Source organism: Gasterosteus aculeatus, chromosome 18 (genome assembly GCF_964276395.1).
Source record: "Gasterosteus aculeatus chromosome 18, fGasAcu3.hap1.1, whole genome shotgun sequence".
Classification (NCBI taxonomy): Eukaryota; Metazoa; Chordata; class Actinopteri; order Perciformes; family Gasterosteidae; genus Gasterosteus; species Gasterosteus aculeatus.
Window position 1 is genome coordinate 2,884,623 of NC_135706.1, and position 19,565 is coordinate 2,904,187.

Genomic DNA, 19,565 nt, shown 5'->3' on the forward strand with positions numbered 1-19,565 from the left:
TATGGTGCAGTTCTTATTGCAAATTGCTCAACAGAATTGCATGTTTAGATATTTGAATATTTGTGTGTGCTAGGTTGTTGCTGAACAACTGAACATTGTGAGAAGTGTTTTGACAACAAGGTGAATTGACATCAGAGTGTGAAGAAGGGAAGTCAAAGTCTAATGAGGGAGTGTGAAGTAGTGGCAAATTAGGGAGTGATTGGTACTTGAAGTGCAGGTTGTGCCAAATTTTTGCTTTTTGTGTGTCAATGACTGAGAAAAACTGTAGTGACATAATACTGCCCTCTGGTGATATATCAAGCCTGACACATATGTTACATTACGTTACAGTTCATTTAGCAGACGCATTTATCCAAAGCAACTAACATTACACTTTAAACCCATGGCTTTTTCACATTTTGCCCAGGGAGCAAATAGGGGTCTTGCTCAGGGACACTTCAACTTTAGACATGGGGCAGCCAGGACTCGAACCACCAACCTTGTGGTTCCCAGCACACCCACTCTACCCCCTGCGCCAGTACGTCCCAACTGTGTGTCTATTCTTACACTGAAAGCAAAATAAAAATGATGGTTATTGGTTCATGACTCTATGAATGAAGAGAAAGCCCCATTATTTATTTTATCTATTCTATAGTATGGTATGCATACAAAATTTGTTTTATTATGATTTATTATGATGATTATGATTCACTGATAAAAAAAATAGCCAAAATATCCTATTAATAAGAGAATCATTTACCATTATTTTTAATTCAAATGACCTCATATCAAAGGAAAACACATTTAATGTTATGTAGTGGATATAGTGATGCAATGTGTCTGCAAATGGCCACAGTATGATCCAAGATAAGGATTGCAGTTATGGCAAATAGAGTATGATTCCATTTGCATGGTCCATATGTCAGCCCTGTGAGGCGGGGACTTAAAATCCAGTTATTGAAATCGAATACAAATTTATATAAAATGGGAAAAAGTTAGCATAGATCACAAGACATGAAATCAAGATTAAAAGATCCTTTTATTATGAACTAAAAACCCATAAAATACTCCAAATTTACTGCAATTATATTAAAAACCAAGCTGGAAAAAATTACTAAAAGAAATTAAAGAGGTCAACTCTTTAGAAAAAATCTGGCCATCGAAAGGTTTTGTCAAGTCAAGCTGGTTTAGCCGCTCATCTGTCTTGGGCCATTGAAACTCTCATGGACACCATCTGTCGGTCCCACGTCACTTTCCCCGGGTGCTCTGCTCCGCTCGTTTCCGTTCTCTGCTGTGTGCGGTGCCCTGTTCCTCCCTTTGGCCTGCTCGCATACTGCCCTGCTCGTCCTCTGCCGTTTTCCTTCCCCTCGTTTTTTCTTCTTCTCATGTCGTGCTTTATGCTCTTTTGCTGAAATAATTGGGGAGGGGAGGTCCTGTCATCCTGCGATTCTGTTGGGCAGTTGCTTCACTGCCAGCGCTTCCTGTAATCATCAATTATTAAAATAAATCATAACAAACCATGTTAAAATCATTAAAACAAACCATGCTAAAATCAATAAAACAATAATTTGCAGCAACAACCCAATGTCCTCCTGGTGGGACATAAGAATCCGTTTGCGTGACATGATATGTAACCGCAGTGGAAGATGGCAACGTAAATAGCTGTAAACCAGCATATACTTCACTTTCACTTACAGGTCCCTATTAACACAGACTCTCATTTATCCCCAACACGTTACTTTAACGTAAATCCAACTTGATGCATGACATTAACAAGAACCCAAATTACTTTGTTTGGAACATACTTGGCTGTGGAATCTTAATGTTCCACTTTCCTCTGCAAAATAATAGTCAAATATGGTAAAATGTAGGGCTTTCACACTACTCGGGTGAGATTCTGGGGATTCAACCAGCCATTTAAGGGACATCTCTTACGCTTTTCCTTTTTAGTGTTTTGAAAAATGTGGAACTCTAATTAGGTTTGGAAAGGCATCCATGTCTGACAGAGGTACCATACAGTGTTGCTATTTGCGTTTAGTGACTGAGTGATTGCCATAATAGATGTGTACAGTAGTGAAGTGATTATTTTTGGTGAAAGAGACCTGATAAATGTACAAAAGTGATCATATTAATGTTTTTTTCATCAGTGTGAGAGCTGTGTTGTTATGGGTTTCTGAATACAAGAGAGGTTTTGACTTGTCACAGTTATTGCCTGATTTATGATGCAAAATGTATAAAAGCTGCAAATAATCTTTAGATCATATTGCAAAATTTGTACTGTACAACAAAAGAAATTGTGCAAAAGAAATGTATAAGTCTAAAGACATAATATAAATTAGGTTATTTTAGCTAACATAGTTTCCAAATGAGTCGAGCTTCACTTTAGAACTGGCCTAAGCAAGCTAGTGTCTGGTGGTAGATAATCAATGCCAATGTCCCGTCAAGTTCCGAACCCGACACATATATCAAAGATTTCGTCAACATCATCTGCACGCATTACAAGGTCGACAAGGCAGCTCTGGTGGACTGTGCTTGTGGAAACATCTCATGGAAGTTCAAGAGTAAAAGTTGAAGAGAGAAAAGGAACACATGAAACTGAATTGGCAGTCACAAATGCAAATCTTCATGTTTTGGAAATCAATAAACTTCGGTGTGGCTTACTTCGCAGGGTGTTAGACACGTCGGGAGAGATTATTGAGGTCCCGATTAGATATATTGTTGTTTGCAGAAAACTGCTTGTTTGAATGGTATCATTTTTCTTCACAGTCCATCAAATATGTACATAACCTCACCCGTGCTCATATAACTAATGTCCCGTGGACATGCTCTTACATCCGAGCGGATTCTTGTGTAGTATTACTTTTTTTGCAGTTTCCTACAACATTAGAATATTAGTAAAGCTGCTGTATGCAGAGCTGTGAGAAACGTGTGCCTCGCTCTGAAACGGAGTGACAGCGGTTGCGAAAAGTTGTCGGTGGAAGGTTCCTTTGTCCGGACGGCAGATTCTGGTGGTCGGTGGCAGGTTCCCTTTTCGGAACGGCAGGTTGCATTGGTCGGTGGTAGGTTCTTCCGGTGGTCGGTGGAAGGATCCTTTTTCAGTAGAGACAGGGACCCGCCTCCTCCTCCTCCTCGTTCAAATGACATGATAATGAGTATCTTCACGACCATGGGTTTGCCGTAAATCATTTTTTCTAACTTTATTGAGAATCAGGCACAACACAGCAACCTACAAGTAGCACCGCGTCTTAAATAAAGTGATGTATGTCTTAATGCGATGCTTTAGAAATTCAATTCAATTCATTTTAAATATGCCCCCAACTTTTGCCCCCAGATTCCCTGCCTGCTCCTTTTTTGGATTTGTTTGCCTCCCTGATTTCCACCCGGGTTCTGACCCCTGCTTGTTCCCATCTACGGATACCCACCTACAAAAAACTCCCCAAAAAATGAAAAAACCCTTCCAAAAGGGAAAAAAGAGAAGAAACCTTAGGGAGAACGTCAGAGGAGGGACAGACTAAAATGGATGCCATGTGTACAGAATGATTATAATATAATACATTCATTTCCTATGACAGAAATTATTCAAGTAATTGTGAGTAGTAAGCCAGGCGCACAGCAGGACCACTGCAGGTACAACCACCATCAGATAGAACCACCATCCACAGAAGCCTGTGGGGAAGTAAAAGCTTGATAACTGAAGGCTCTGGCTCCTATCCTACTTTTTAAAACCCTAGGAACAACAAGTAACCCAGCATCTATGGAGCGCAGCTGCCTCGCAGGGCAATACGGTGTTACAAGCTCTTTAAGATAAGACGGTGCTCACCAGCAAGTGTCCTGTAGCTTAAATTATATTCTTGATTTAACAGGGAGCCAGTGCAGAGAAGTTAATACAGGAGTAATATGATCCCTTGTCTTAGTCCTTGTTAATACAGGTGCTGCAGCATTCTGAATCAACTGGAGAGGCTTAAGAGATTTACAAGGGCAGCCTGTTAACAAAGAATTACAGTAATCCAGTCTAGAAGTAACAAACGCACAAACAAATTTTTCTGCATCATTTTGAGACAGGAAGTTCCTGATGTTTTATATATTACGTAGATGAAAAAAGGCAGTCCTTGAAGTCTTCGTTATATGCGAGTTGAAGGTCATATCCTGGTCGAAGAGAACTCCCAGATTCCTGACGGTGCTGCTGGGTACCAGAGCAATTCCATCCATAAAAACTGTATCACGCGACAGCTGGCTTGAAAGGCGCTCTGGGCCTATCAAGATAACTTCTGTTTTTTCTGAGTTTAGCATCAGGAAGTTGCCGGTCATCCAAGTTTTGCTGTATCCCAGTCTTGAAGTCTAACAAGCTGGTTGGTCTCTTCTGGTTTGATCGACAGATACAGTTGAGTGTCGTCTGCATAACAATGGAAGTTTATGCTGTGTTTCCTGATAAGATCGGCCAAAGGAAGCATATGGAGAGTAAATAAAATCAGTCCAAGTGCAGAACCTTGTGGGACACAGTGACCTAACATTGGTGGTCTTCGAGGATTCTCCGTTTACAAGCACAAACTGGGATCGATCCGAAAAAAAGGATTTAAACCTGCTGAGTGCAGTTCCTTTGATACCAATCAAATGTTCTAGTCTCTGCAACAAGATACAATGGTCTATGGTATCAAATGCGGCACTGAGGTCGAGCAAGACAAGAAAAGAGATGAGTCCTTGGTCCGATGCAAGTGGAAGATCATTCGTATTTTCACCATTGCTGTTTCTGTGCTATGATACACTCAAAATCCTGACTGGAAATCCTTGAATAAAGCATTGTTTTGTAGAAAGTCACAAATTTGATTTGCGACGGATTTCTCAAGGATCTTCGAGAGGAAGGAACGATGAGAGATAGGTCTGTAGTTAGCACCTCTGGAGCTAGAGTAGGTCTCTTAAGAAGTGGTTTCATTACAGCTACCTTGAAGGACTGTGATACATGCCCTGTCAAAAAAGATAGATTCATGATATCTAATAAAAACCTGCTAACTGAAGGAAAAACTTCCTTGTGCAGCTTAGTCGGAATCGGATCCAAGAGACAAGTAGACGATTTAGACTGCATCCAAGGTTCCCACATCTGAGGGCAGGACTGCACTGGTTGAAGGCAGGAGACCATCAATTTTCTCTTTGACAGTCAGAATCTTATCATTGAAGAAATTCATAAAGTCGGTACTACTGAGGTCCAAAGGAATACACGGCTCAACGGAGCTGTCACTCTCTGTGTTCATTTCAGCACTGTAGCCAGACTGACAAAGTCGAAGAGGGTAATTTGGGCAATGTCTTAATAGCCGACCACAGCCAGCGGAGAGAGAGCACCAGCGAACTGACAAAAGTCCCCCCTTCACCCCGGCCAAACCGTTCGCCCGATCGTTGTTTATGCACGGCCGACACATCTGTCCCTTTATTGTTTTAGCGTTGCCATGCCTCTTTGATTATCACCATGTTCCCATTATCCGCTCAGCAGGTTGCAAGATCCGTCGCCGCCTTCCCATAATTTGACCGGCAGGTTGCAAGATCTGTCGCCACCTGCCTATGATGTGATCGGCATGTCGCAAGATCTGTACGCGACACGGACGCGACACATTTATTTACCTCCTTTCCTGAAACAGCCAGATTTTCCCTCATCTTAGGGTTAACAAACCTTAAACCACTAAACCTGCTTCTATAAACGGACCCCAGGGGTCAAGTAGGTCGGAGTAGGTTGACTCAGAGTTGAGCGCGTGCACCACCACAGTATGAAGGCAGCATGAATGGATACTACGATTTACCATGGCAACAACCACAAACAATCTGTCTGCATACATCACCCCTATTGAGGTGGAAATATTAATGCAAGTGCACAAAGAGTATGAACCCGTAATTAGAAAGAAAAGCAACACCACTACTGCAGCAAAAGACAGAGAAACGGCATGGGAGAAACTTGCTATAAGATCCTGGCTCCATCTGATGGTGAAGCTGATGAAGCTTTAGGCCAAAGGTGTGATCATTCACACCTTTTGGCCTAAAGCTTCATCATGTAAACATAACATAGCATGCATAATAACATCACATTTTAAACATTGTGTTTAACTCAGTTCTATATGGTCTGTCGTACCTCCTTTGCTCATTCACTACCCGACAGGAGACAAAACTCCCAAAAAACCCTCTTTGGGGATAAAATTGGGAGAAATCCATAAAGGACGGCAATTAGCATCCGTCCCCAGGTTTTAACATTACATCGTGACAGAATATTAATGTGTACAGTGTTTTAATGACTCTCATGACTATAATTATATTTGATCCGTATTGCATTCACTTCATCTAACATGCTAATGTAATAACTAATATCTAATAACACACAAACTACAATTCTAAAACTAAACATTATTACACATATTATAAATCCACCACTAGGGGTGCACTTCTTTCTTAAATCCCTAACATACGCAAGGACTTTTTTTATTTTTTCTTGCATAGAATACAAGCTATTTGAACTGTAAAATATTACAGAATATGTAAAACACAACATCGATTACCAACGTCACATAACTTAACTGATTTCATAAATGTGTTATACTATATTATAACATTTCTAGATATTCGAATGAATTCTATTACTTAAAGTTACATTTAAAAGTGAACGCTTCCCTACTGTCGGTTCAACTGCCTCAGTCAATCTAGCATTTTTCTTGCCGACTGTCAAATGGAGAATATCTCAGCACAGGCAGAGGAGGTGGTAGCAGTCATTTTTGATGCTAAGTAGACTCATTTGGGTTCTTAGCACCTAATCAGTATTCTTTGTTGAAGTGTATAGGGCCCCTGGTCCGTATTCTAAATATCTATCTGAATTTTCTTATGTCTTATCAAGTTTAGTCATTAAATACGGACAAGGTAATTATTGTGGGTAATTCTACTATTCCCCCCGTTGATAACGACACTGCATTTCTCATTGTTCAATTTGATTGCTTTTTGTTAGAGTGTACAGAAACTTACTCATTTATGTACAGTTCCTTCGATTCATAAAATAGAAATTATTTAAATATTGAGAGCAGGTGTAAGGCAGGACCACTGCAGGGACAACGTCCATCCACAGAAACCTGTGGGGAGGGAAAGCACAAATACTGCTGTTATATAATGCAGTTAAGATCCCTGACATTTGTTCATTGTGATCGCTGTGTGTTTTGTTATGCCACGTGTTTCCCCCAGTTTCTTCATTTCGTCATGCGTTTGTGTTTCTGTCATTGTCCATAAACTCTGCCCTCTGGTGCATCCCGGCCCGTTGTCACTCACCTGTCCCCTATCATCTCCTTGACTGTGTGCCTGATTTGTTTCCCCTGTGTCTTGTTAGTTTCCCCTCCTATACATGGGTGTGTCTTTCTGTTGTTCCCTGTCGGATTGTTAATCGTTTTTTGGGAAGGACCTACGCCTGAACCTGCATGTTTTGAGTACCGACAGCTTAAAGCGTTTTCTGATTTTGGACCCTCTGTGTTTTGTCCTTTTTTGGATTTTTTGCAAATCCGATTTTGAAAGTTAAAAATTAATTTGCTTGTGTTTTTTGCAACCTGGGTCTGTGATTGAGTCATTACAGTGAGAAAGCCCAACAGAAGCAGTCTTTAACATTGGTTTATGAGGACAGTAATAGTAATGTGACTAATAATAATAATGACAGCAGCAGCAGGTGTAAGCAGGGCCATGGCAGGGTCCAGATAGAACCACAACCTGAAAACATGTGAGGTGAGCTCACAAAAACTCTATGGAAGAAACAAAGTTAGTGATGTGCATCACTGTTGACAGTAATAGTAACGGGACTAATAATGGTGTTGGAAGCGGTAATTGTTAGTAGGGCCATGGCATGACCAAGGTCCAGATATAACCATGATCCATGGAAACCTGTGAGGCAAGAAAGCACAGAAACTCCAGGGAAGAAGCCAAATTAGTGATGTGCATTAATGAGATGTGAGTTCTTATACTGTCTCGTAGACTGTACATTTTTGTAGTGTCGGAAATGCAGAGGACATCCGGGAAGCCGCTGCATGCCTTGCTGTTAATTTTGCGCTTAAGAAACTTCTGGATCCACCCACACACTCCAACTTCTATAAGTGAATATACGCATAAATATGATACATATATAATAGTCGTCAGTCTGCTGTGTTTTTATTTCCAGACTTTTTCAGGGATGCACAAAACTGTTATAATGAGAATACATTTACGACAAACCGTGATGATACCAATTTTCGTGGAATTTGCATGAGGAAGAGGAGGCGGGTCCATGTCGCTACGTGCCCAAGTGAGATCGGTTTGTGCCGTTCCAAAAGGGGAACCTGCCACTCACTGCTGATTCCATGAATCCTACTGCCAGCAGACATATAACAGTAGACTCTGAGTGATGAGGCACCTAAAACTAGTCTACCGTATACTTTTTCCGAACCGTTATTATGCCATGCTTTTTGCCTAGCCCTCGCAGCGGTGGCGGTGTTAGATTTTGCCACGATTATTCAATTAGCCTACAATCGCAAGATTTGCCACAGAGGGCTTTACAATATGTACACAAATGCGGCATAAGCTTGATTGTAAAATACTTAACAGTCAAGAAAACCGTATTAAAATGTATTAGCAAAACCAACTAACGTGGTGACGTCATCAAGTTCAATTCTCAATTACGCAAGTCCGTTCTCGCCATCTTCGGTATTGAAAAAGGGCCAATGTCTATCAGCTGTTGAATCAATGATCAGCTGGAATGGACCAGCCAACAAGATCCATACAAGTGAAGCCAGTGGTTCGAGTTGTAGTGTAGTGGCGTTAACTCCATCCAATGTATTAAGCCACTTAAGGCAAATGGGAGAACCTTTTTGGACACATTTTCTAGGCTACAAAACAATTCATTGTCCAATGCGCTCTATTTTCGAACCGTTGATCCATTTATTATGGTTACTTTGTCAAATTCATTACATTACACATAATGTAACAGTATACCATACGTTGAGCCTCAGCCCGTTCAGGTTGAGACACATCAGGTTGAGAAACGGTCAAAAAACTATTGGCTTCCCGTTCACACTCCCCTATGTGCATTCTTACATCAATGCTCTCCCTTGTGTTCAATGTCTACCTCTCTAAATTCACCCATTCAGGCCTTTGTCATGTCTGAGAGTTTGACCGGACACTGGGATTAGCCTTGGATTTATCAAATTCTAAGTGTGCAAGTGTGGAATATGACTTTGTCCGAGCAGGGAGAGTTAAGGCTCTTTTCATGTTGTATCGTATTTACTGCCGTTTACAACTTGAAATAGTTTCCACATTTATGGCGGTAAATCACTGTCAAAATTTGAGAGCGCAATTCAGGTTGATGGGCGCGCGTAAATCAAACATCCGCTAGCAAATGTCCGTCTCGCGCGAGATATTTGCTAGTTGTGTGAATGCATAACTCCAGCCAATCCAAAGACGGGGTTTGTAACCAATTAGATGTAGAGACCATGGTGATTGTCTCCACCCCTTCACTGTCAAAAAGGAGAACAGCGAGCCCGCAGAAAACACTTTCGAGCGCGAGCAGAGATTAGCCTCGCGAGCGAGGAAGTTCACGTTCCGCGAGCGAGCAAATATCTCGCACGAGACGGACATGCGCTCTCAAATTTTGACAGTGATTTGCCGCCATACACATTAGCATTTAAATTGCTACAGTGACTGTGAAACTTAGATCTTCCAAAATATCCCACTTACTGTTCAATAATACAGAAGTGGTTGAAACCGCAAACGTATAGATTTCTGAACTCCCGAACGCTATTTTAAGTTGATAAAACCTACATTGCACACTGTGAAACTGGATTTCAACCATCAATCAACATATTCCATGATGACCTTAATTTGTCTAAGGACGATAAATATCTCCCATTGCTACTTTCCATCAATATGATGTGAATATGACATAAATAAATAAACTATCCTTTTGCATAATGAGCAAAGCAGCTGCTTTGGAACATGATGTACATTGTGGACTAACAGTCTAGATATGCCTCTGCTGCACATGTGTCCATGGTTGAATCTATTTATTACCAGTGTTCCAGCATATGTAGTGAAGACTTATGTATGTTCAAAAAGCCAACGTCATAAAGAAATGTGTTCCCAGTTTACTGTGAATAATTTGATTGACCTAACAGAGCTCTGACCCGATTCAATAAATTTGAGATGAATAGAAAAGCCAACTATGAGCTGAGATTTATCACCCATAATCATTGCTGACAAATACTCTGGTGGCTGAATGCAGTTAGGTTTAGACCTACATGTAGTGGATCAGTTGACGCTTTTCAGAAATAAACAACAATAAAACAGATTTTTCATTAGTGACTTTTCTCCTTTTAAACCCCAAATAAAAGACTAAAAAGACTAAATGTTGTCTTCTTTGTCGCCTTGATAAGTATCTTTCCACACAGCTGTGCCTCTTCATGGAAGTTTAACAAGCATTTACACATATGCAGAGTCACCTGAATGGGTGTGCCCAAGATTGGGCATACTCATCCTGGGGCAGTCTTTGTTCCGGATCTCATAAGTGGACTTCCTCCTAGCCTGCACTCCTCTGACAGCAGTTTTTATCTTTGTCCAGCCAAGATGATTGAGCTCTGCCAAGTTCAGCAGTACACAAATACCACTGACCGCAAACATGAAGACGAGAAACACTGTTTTCTCTGTTGGCCGTGAAACATAGCACTCTACATCTTTCATGCAAGGGTATCGATCACATTCATACACCCCAGGGACATAGAATCCGTACAGGACGTATTGACCCACCAGAAACCCTATCTCTAGTGCGTTTCTGAACACGACCTGGATGATGTAGAACCTGGAGATGCCCTCCTGCCTTCTCATCTTTGACTTAGTAGTTTGCATGGCTGAGTTGTGAATTTCCTTTACCTCAGTGTAGTCCGGCTCTACTTCCTTGTTAGAGTTTTCTGTGTTCTGTAGCATCCCGTTCACAATGGTATTCTTGAGCCGTCTGTTGTCTCTCCTCATAAAATCCATGCCTTTGTCCAAGGAGAGGAAAACTGTTGAGTAGCGCCGGTCCTTCTGCTTGGTAGACTGGTGCACTGAGTAAGTGATGAAGCAGAGGATGGGGCAGCACACCATGATGGTCTGGAACACCCAGTACCTGATGTGGGAGATTGGGAACGCCTTGTCGTAGCATGCCTGGTTGCAGCCTGGCTGTAAGGTGTTACAGACAAACATGGACTGCTCGTCGTTGTACACGGTCTCTCCCACGATGGCCACGATCAAGATACGGAAGATCACGACCACGGTCAGCAGGATCCTGGGGAACATTTCAGCCACAAACATTTAGAACAGTTTTAAACACAGAAAATATGTACTATAGACATTGAGCTGCAATCCATTAGCATGAGGCCTAACTACATTCTCCCCCTTACAAAAACATAATGCTTTGCTTTGTGCACCAAAAAAAAAAGATAAAAAGAATGTTTCTGTTTGATATGTAAAGCTGTTTTCCTGTATAGACACTTAGTAGCGCAAATAGTGCCTTGAAGTGTGAAGCCGTTTCATGAACTTGCCTTGAAGTGTGAAGCCGTTTCAAGTACCTGCTTTAAGGTGTGAAAATGTCTTCTTGAAAAGCGCTTCGTAGCGCAAATAACGCACAAACCTGCTTTGATTGAGTTTCCGAACCGAAACTGCGATCGACGCAAAATAGACCCCCGTGACGCGCATTGCTTCTGCTAAAAAAGTATATAAGCCAACATGTTTTAACACACAGCGCGCTTATCTCTTGTTTTCTTGCTCACACACAAAGACGGGGAATCTAGCTCATTAACTATTGATGGACTGCCTTTTTACCCTTTAGGGTTTGAAAGATAGAACTGCTTTTATTGTTTTCTATTCAATTTTTGTAAACCTTTTCGCTTTTTTATATAAATAAAAGTTCTCCTTTTTGGGGAACAAAAGACCATTTGTTTCCAGGTGATTCCTTTGCACTGAGGGGCCTCCTCCAAGGGGCTGAATGACAAGAACACCGCTTCGAAACCTGCAGACACCGGTGAGTGCCCTTATCTTGATACATAGAGGTACCAGTCATCCCCCAAGGGCATTAGGGACCTAATCGGTATGTAAGGACGAGCTCACTCGACGGAGGGGTTACAGGTCAAACATATAGGTCCCGGGTGAGAACCTAATCAAAAGCTTCCTTAACTCAATAAGTGTTAGAATGAGTATCACAAATGTATCGTCTTAACAACCTACTTCACCATCATCCGCGTTAGATATTGGGGGGAAGATAAGCAATACTGTGTGTACCGAACAAATACGAGTCATCTCCAAAACCTTAAGGAATATGATCGATATTAGAACTTACTCGCTAATAACGATGAGATACACAGTGACTATAAAGTAGTTCCGCTGCTGGCGAAAACATAAAACGCACGACTTAAGAAATAGGCATAATACGACTCACTCAAACTACTATAGCTCGTCGCGACAGTATTACAGGGCTGTTGTATTACGTTACAGTGCATTAGCTTTATGAAGGTTTCATAAAGCACAGATGAGGTTTCATACAGTAACAATCAGTTAATATCAAATTAGAGCTGAATTCCACATCCACACCTACTGTTTTCTTCTTGTTATTCAAACATCGAGAGGACGATAATCAGTCTGGCAGCCTTCGTACAGATAAATGCACAAACTAATTACAGGTCAAATGTCTATGATCCAGTGATCAAAGAGGCTTGGGTTAGATAGGTGACATCATTAGTGATTTATATAATAATTCATATATGATGCTCTGATTCTGAAGGCTACAGTAACATAGGTGACATCATTAGTGCTTAACCTCATAGTATTTCATGTCTATGATATAGTGTTCAACGAGGCTACAGTTATCTGACGTCATTAGTGATTTATAGCATTTAATATCTATGGTACAATCATCATTGATGCAACAGTTAGATAGGTGAAATCTTACCACATATGTAAGATCTTAGAGACAAAATATTTAATAATCCACATTTGGAAAATATTTATGTTAATATTACAATTCAGAGTCCCTTTGAAGCGGACGTACAGTCCTGCTGCTGGTTTGGAGGGTTCCTCACATGTCCTTTTAATTAAAGCATTGTTAGTTTAAATGCACAATGATAGACAACAAACATGCAGACAAAGTTCAATTAAGACATTAGATATTATATTATATATATTAAATGAACCAATAAACGCAAATGAATGCAAAATCCTCCATTTTTAGTACGGAAATGTTTCATCCTTTACTTTGTGCTATATCCTTATTTTAGAGGTTTAGAAAAAAACAACGCTCACATTTGTAAGTTCACGGCCAATATTAAAAATCACGTTAACTTCTCCACACATGGACTTTCTACAAATAGATGTTGAAAAAACTTTTGAACCTCTTTTCAACGTCTTTTCAACATTGGCCACAGACATCTTTTAAACGTCTTTTCAACAGATAAATTGCTCGCTGGTAACTTACAAATACAAAAATAAAATATATTTCTGGGAAAATGCACTGGAATTAAAAGTGCAGAAACAGTTTAGAATTATGTGTTTGTAGCCCATTTTTCTAAATCTTAATTTTCAGGTTCTGTAATAAGATCTGACTTGAGCTGGAATAGTATACCTGAAATCAGCTCCATCTCTCTCATCGTCACTTGTCCCTTCTTTGTGTAAAGGGAAGACAGTGCGCAACACCCCTCAAGTGCAGATATGGCAGATTCCTCTAGTATCAAAGAGTTTTTCATTTCAAATCTTTTTTTGTGTGTGGCCCAAAATCACAAATTAGCCTAGAGAGCTTTACAGTGTAAACATGCAACATCCTCTGTCCCGAAACCCTCACATTGGCATAGAAAAAACTAAAAAAAAATCAACTGGGAGAAACCTGAGGGAGAACCGCAGACGTGAAGGTGTGTACAGAAGGAACAACTTAAATATGTAGAGTACGTTTATTTCTACGACATAAATTATTCAAATATTGAGATTAGTACACCAGGTGTAAGGCGGGACCACTGCAGGAACAACCACCATCCACAGAAACCTGTAAGGGAAAGCACAAAGCCTTCAGGAAAGAAGCAAAGTCGGTGATGTAGTTTTCTGATGACAGTATTATATAGATAGAACTAATAATAATGATAGCAGCAGGGGTGTCAGAACCCTCATTTACAGACGTCTCAGAACCCTTGGATGTAAAAGATTGTGTTGAAACCAGCTACAGCATCGATTTGTGCTTTCTCCATTTTCAAGTGCAAGAAATAGTTTAAAAAATAGTCACACACTGGACATATTAAGTAAATATTTTTACTTACTACATCCTAATCAAGATAACTACTCATCTGTAACTTATTACAATGCCAGAGTACTTTTTTCAGCTCTTTGTATTACACAGTATCATACTTAGTCTTTGCTTTAAGCATGCGTTAATTTATCAATGTGTTAGCCCTCTTGTTTAAGCACCATAACATGTTGAATTCAGCCTGTCCCCCATCCAAACCAGTCACACCTGTATGTCAAGTTGGGTTTTTGTCCTGTCTCCATGTTTGTTTTGTGACTTCCTGTTTTATTTTGGAAATTCGTTTCAGGTTATTTGCCCTTCCTCATGTGTCAGTCTGATTGTCTTCCCTGATTCCTGATTGTTTCCACCTGTTCCCACACTTCCCTCATGTGTACTTATAGTCTGCGTCTCCTCTTGTCCTGTGCCAGTGTGTCATGTCCTTTCGCCTTGCACACCCGCCTCAGGAAAGAATCAAGCCCAGGTCACAGTTTTGTTTGTACCGAGCCACCTCGTGGTCTCCTTAGTTGGCCTTGTGCTGTTTATCACTCCACAGCTCCTTAATTTAGTTTAGAGCCTTTTTTTGATTGATTGTTTTGTTATTTCCTCTGTAAGAGATTCTGGTTTTTCTTTTGGTAACTATTCAGCTCTCTGTTTTGCCAGAGCATTTCCCCATTCATCTCTCTTTGTTTTTTGTTCCCAGGGACTTCCCTGTGTTTTTTTGTTGGACAATAAAAGCGTCAGCTGAACCTCAACTCTGCGTCTCCTCAAGAGCTTCCCCCGTGACAGAACCTGTATTCAGCCCCCGTTGCTTTTTCAAAAGTTGCTTCCGTAGAAATTTTGCCTCGTGATCGAAGTTACGCAAACGTCTAAGAACTAGCGTGTGACTAATGTGTTTCAAACTGCCTGCATAACTATGTCCTTAAAGCAGGGGTGTCCAAACTACGGCTCGCAGGCCAACTGCTGCCTGCCATCCATTTTTAATTGGCCCACATCAAAGTCTAAAAATATTGTAACGGGCCGACATGTTTTGTGAGCGAGGTATCACATTTACTGAGTTTATAAGGTCAGTGAAGGGCTCACGATGGGATGTCAATCATCTTTGGGAATGTGTGGTTGTGATGTTGGGGGTGGGTTGGAGTAACGGAACGCGGTGGCGTTGTTGGAGTTCTGGTGATCTGGTGGTTGGTCTGTTTTTCGGCGCAGGCTGCGGCCCACAGTAGCCTGTTTTCCTGGTTAATAATGAAACCCTAAGAAGAACCCGTGTTCAGAGCTTCATTAGCGAGAGTCGCGAGAATATAATGGACTATTTCCACTGTATTGCACTTCTTAGTTGAACACGTTGTGAAAACTGTCAACATAATTCAGGCACGAGGGCTTTACCACAAATAATTTGTGTTCCTCTCTGATGCTGAATACGGGACCTACTCTACATTGTGAAGTGCGCTGGCTCAGTCCTTATGCTGCAGAGATACTATTCCCTGAGATCAAACATCGACACGTTTTTGAAAGAAAAGACTAGACCTCTCCATGAGACCTGGCTTTTTTATTTGATCTCACCGATCATCTCAACACCCTGAACAAGAGGCTACAAGGCAAAGAGCAGCTGGTACCACAGCTGTATGCGCAAAAGAAAACATTCCGTTCGAAGCTCCGTCTTCTGTCTTTGAGTTAAAACTGTGAAACTTCAATGTAGTGCACTTCCCCACCTGACCGGAATCAAATGCACATTTCTAAATGCCAAGCTCTCTGCTAAAGAGGGAGAATATGTGTTGCGATCACATTAGAAGAAGTGGAGGATGGTTTGCAATTAGTCAATTACAGTTCATGACAATTTTTTAACAAACGTTAGTATTTTAACAATCCCAATAATTTATTTGTGTAATACTTTTGAAATATCCACATATCCACATCCCCTATTTCTCTTCTTGTGTTGTTTCCCTTCATAGAGGATAATCAAGGGGATCAGCACCCAATCTGAGGCTGTCTGAGAGAATGACCTGCCAACCTTTTTGTAAAGAATCACATTAAAATCTAATAATGTAGAGCTATAATGGAGGCTTAAATTTCTTCAAACATGTCAAACGTAACGCACCCTGCCAGTGTGTGCCGGCTCCATGAGAAACTCTTTCGGCGGCTGCAGCGACCAATCTGGCCAGCACAAAGCGCAATGCCCGGTCACAGTGGGCTGGCCCTACGTCTGTCACTGTGTGACAGGTAGCTAACAGAAGGTTAGCTCAAACAACAGGGATTATGGGCGCACAGGGTTTCAGACCACAGGTTTGCTCCCACTTAATATGAGCTTGTTGCTGACTGAAGGTCCTTCTGTTTTCGCTTTGAATGGTAAATTTACTTTACTTGTATATCTATTTTTTAGTTTTCAGGATACTAAGACCACTTCACTACTACATGTCATCATTCACCCATACACAGATGGCCTGAGCTACCATACGCAGTGACTACTTTCCATCAGTAACTTACTCTCTCACTCGACAACTCACTTTGTCTCTGACATAACATCAACACTTCTTTAAATGCAGTTGATAATGGTTGTTCCTTTTTATATGTCTTAGCTATAATTCCCGCAACTCACAAATTGCCCGGTTAGCTGTAATACGCTGCTTTGATTAGGTCACAACACAACAGTGTTCACTGTGATCCATTTCCGAGTGACATTTGATAGTTATTGTTGACTTGTGTTTTCTTAAAATGTAATTTTTCACTTAGAGATATCCTGCAATAAAAAAAACATCCAACAGAAATAAGTGTGATTATTTAACATGTATTAAAATAATATGTTGGTTTGCATTATTAATTATTACTAATAACAACATTAATTTTATCTTACGCCATGTTATGTCAAATTGACAGGAGACTGTTTTAAATCATTCACTAGAACAATCCATTTTCTTTTATATTTAATAACCACGAATACATTCTCAACCTATAAACCCTTTTGGAAATAATGTCTTATTAATAATTATGACCTATGTGTTAATAATAGTGCAGGGGAAAGCAGATCCTGGCAGATATTTGGCACTTGAGCTGCGTGGGAGCTGTCTGGTGCTGAAATAACAGCATTCTGTAATTATAAAGCTCATCAACACTATCATCAAAGATGGAAGCACAGTCTTTTTATGTTTCAAAACTGCTTTGAATAACCAAACCAGTGTAACTGACAGATGTCATTGGACTGACCAGTGTAACTGACAGATGTCAGTTACACTGGTCAGTCCAATGAATCGGTGCAATGCAGTCCAATGAATCGGTGACTCCTACATGACTCTAAAACTCTTCTTCAAGAGGACAAGTAGATACATTCCTTTCTTTCTTTTCTCCCAACACTTACCTTCCGATCATTGTAGAATGTTGTTGGACAGCCGCCTCCAAGAGGCGCTCCAATATGGTCCACTCCCCCATTTTTGCTTATTCAAAGACGATCAGACACAGAGAAAAATAATGATGGAAAAAAACGTGGATCTTATTAATCCCCCCATGTGTCCGAGCCCCCCAACGATCTCCAGTCAAAGCACAAATGTGTCTTTCTTGGTGTTTGTGTCCCTTGCTGTGCTACTCTATGGGCAGCCAGAGCTCTCCTGTCCTCACGTCAGAGGCTGATTAGTACAGGGAACTGCTCAGCGTCTGTGTTGTACAACGAAAGAGGTGGGACCGACTGGAGCACAGTGTGACACTCCACACTAATCCAGCTTTAAGTAGACTTATTTACGTAATACGGTTGGTTAGAGAGGCCAGCAAAGGACGACTGTCCGGAGTAGCATATCCATCTACCCAAAGTTAGATCTGCTCCATCTGCTCTTAATACTAAAATGACTCTTACCAAAAATACAATTTCTACCAGTAGTAGTAACACTGCAACTAATATTACTACTCTTACTAGTCTTACTCTTACTAGGGAGTACTATAAGAAAAGTACTACTGGTATTTATACTTCTATTATTACTTCAACTACTATTAATATTACTAGTAATACTACAACTGATACTATTACTATCCCTACTACTAGTAGTATTTCTACTGCTTTTAATACAGCAACTACAACTCATTTTACTACAATGACTAATAGTATCAGTACTACAGCTGATAATACTAGTACTACTACTAACACTATTACTTCTAGTGTTTCAACTGCTATTGATACTGCTCGGCTCCTGCAACTTCTGTATTTTCAGCAAATTTATTAAATTATTTCAACCTCTCCAATTTCTGTATTTTCAGCAATTCTTTAAAATAATTAAAGTTTTTCTTATGTCTATATCATAATCAATGTTTTAATATTCATTTTTGTATTCTTTCAAATTTCAGCTTCTCCCATTTCTGTATTTTCGGTAATTCTTTCAAATTAATTTTAGCTTTTAGCATTCATTTCAAATTTACAATTTGTTGAACTGGCTTAAAAACCTGAGTTGGAGTACTGAAAACGTAATACAATTAAGTTGTAATTGTATGAATCATGATGATTATAAGAAGTAAATAACACTATGTTACTATGACTTATTGTTCAAATTCTTTTTTACAGTATACAAACAACAGTAATACTACAACTGTTATTACTACTCCTACTACTATGACGAAAAACAACTACTGGTATTTCTACGGGAATTAATACTAAAGTTACTCCTACTGCTACATTTCAGTATCTTCAGCACTTTTTAGTAATTTGATTCAGCCCTTCGAATTTCTGTATTTTCAACAACTTAAAAAAATTATTTCAAGTTTTAGCTCTCAGTATTCCAACCCACTTTTAGCAGGAAAAGCTTTTTAGTTACAAAATTAACTTCTTCGAATAGTAGACAAAAATACACTTCCATATGTAAGCCTTCATTAAGGTCAATAAAACACAGATCTATGCAGGCTTTCAGTCCTCCCCATTCTTGTGAAATATGAATAAAAATGTAGCATATAGCTGCAGCCTAAAATCTTGAAAATCTTTGAAAAGTAAATGAGAAAGAGCAACGTCCATTTGAGTGTACTGACATCCTCTTCTTTTTGTCATCTAGCTGTATCTAAACCAGGAGTATTCAACTAAAATGTGAAGAGGTCCAGTTAGAGAAAAATCATAATGATCATAATGTGACTACTTAGTGTGATTAAATAGAGGAGTAGAGTTGTATCAACATTTGTATTTGGTCAATACACGACACAAATCAAATTAATTCAGTACGATTCTAAAACTCTTGACAATATTTACTGTCACGTAACAAAGAACTGAACATGCATATGTGACTTAAAATATAAATAATGTTCTCTCAATTAACTAATTAAAAGTAGGTCTGCATTTAAAAAATAATAATAATAATAC

General features: G+C 39.9%; 1 protein-coding gene across 2 annotated transcripts; it reads right to left on the bottom strand.

Annotated features, from left to right (window-relative positions):
- Positions 1-1,000: 1,000 nt before the first annotated feature.
- On the bottom strand, positions 1,001-17,902 carry gjd2b (gap junction protein delta 2b). Of its 2 annotated transcripts, XM_078092971.1 has the most exons (3): positions 17,595-17,902; positions 10,879-11,272; positions 1,001-1,460 (listed from the first exon to the last, which is right to left on the bottom strand). In XM_078092971.1, exons 1-3 carry the CDS (start codon positions 17,663-17,665, stop codon positions 1,416-1,418), a joined length of 510 nt encoding a protein of 169 aa, XP_077949097.1. In that variant the 5' UTR covers positions 17,666-17,902; the 3' UTR covers positions 1,001-1,415. The 2 variants fall into 2 exon arrangements, with proteins under 2 accessions (XP_077949097.1, XP_040015785.1); XM_040159851.2 differs by lacking the exon at positions 1,001-1,460 and having other exon boundaries at positions 8,657-11,272.
- Positions 17,903-19,565: the final 1,663 nt, after the last annotated feature.

Excerpts from the sequence above, each read along its gene's own strand:
- gjd2b (XM_040159851.2), bottom strand. The coding sequence starts at position 17,665 with ATGGGGGAGTGGACCATATTGGAGCGCCTCTTGGAGGCGGCTGTCCAA. Across the intron at positions 11,273-17,594 it reads CATTCTACAATGATCGGAAG|GATCCTGCTGACCGTGGTCG; the intron begins GTAAGTGTTGGG and ends AATGTTCCCCAG.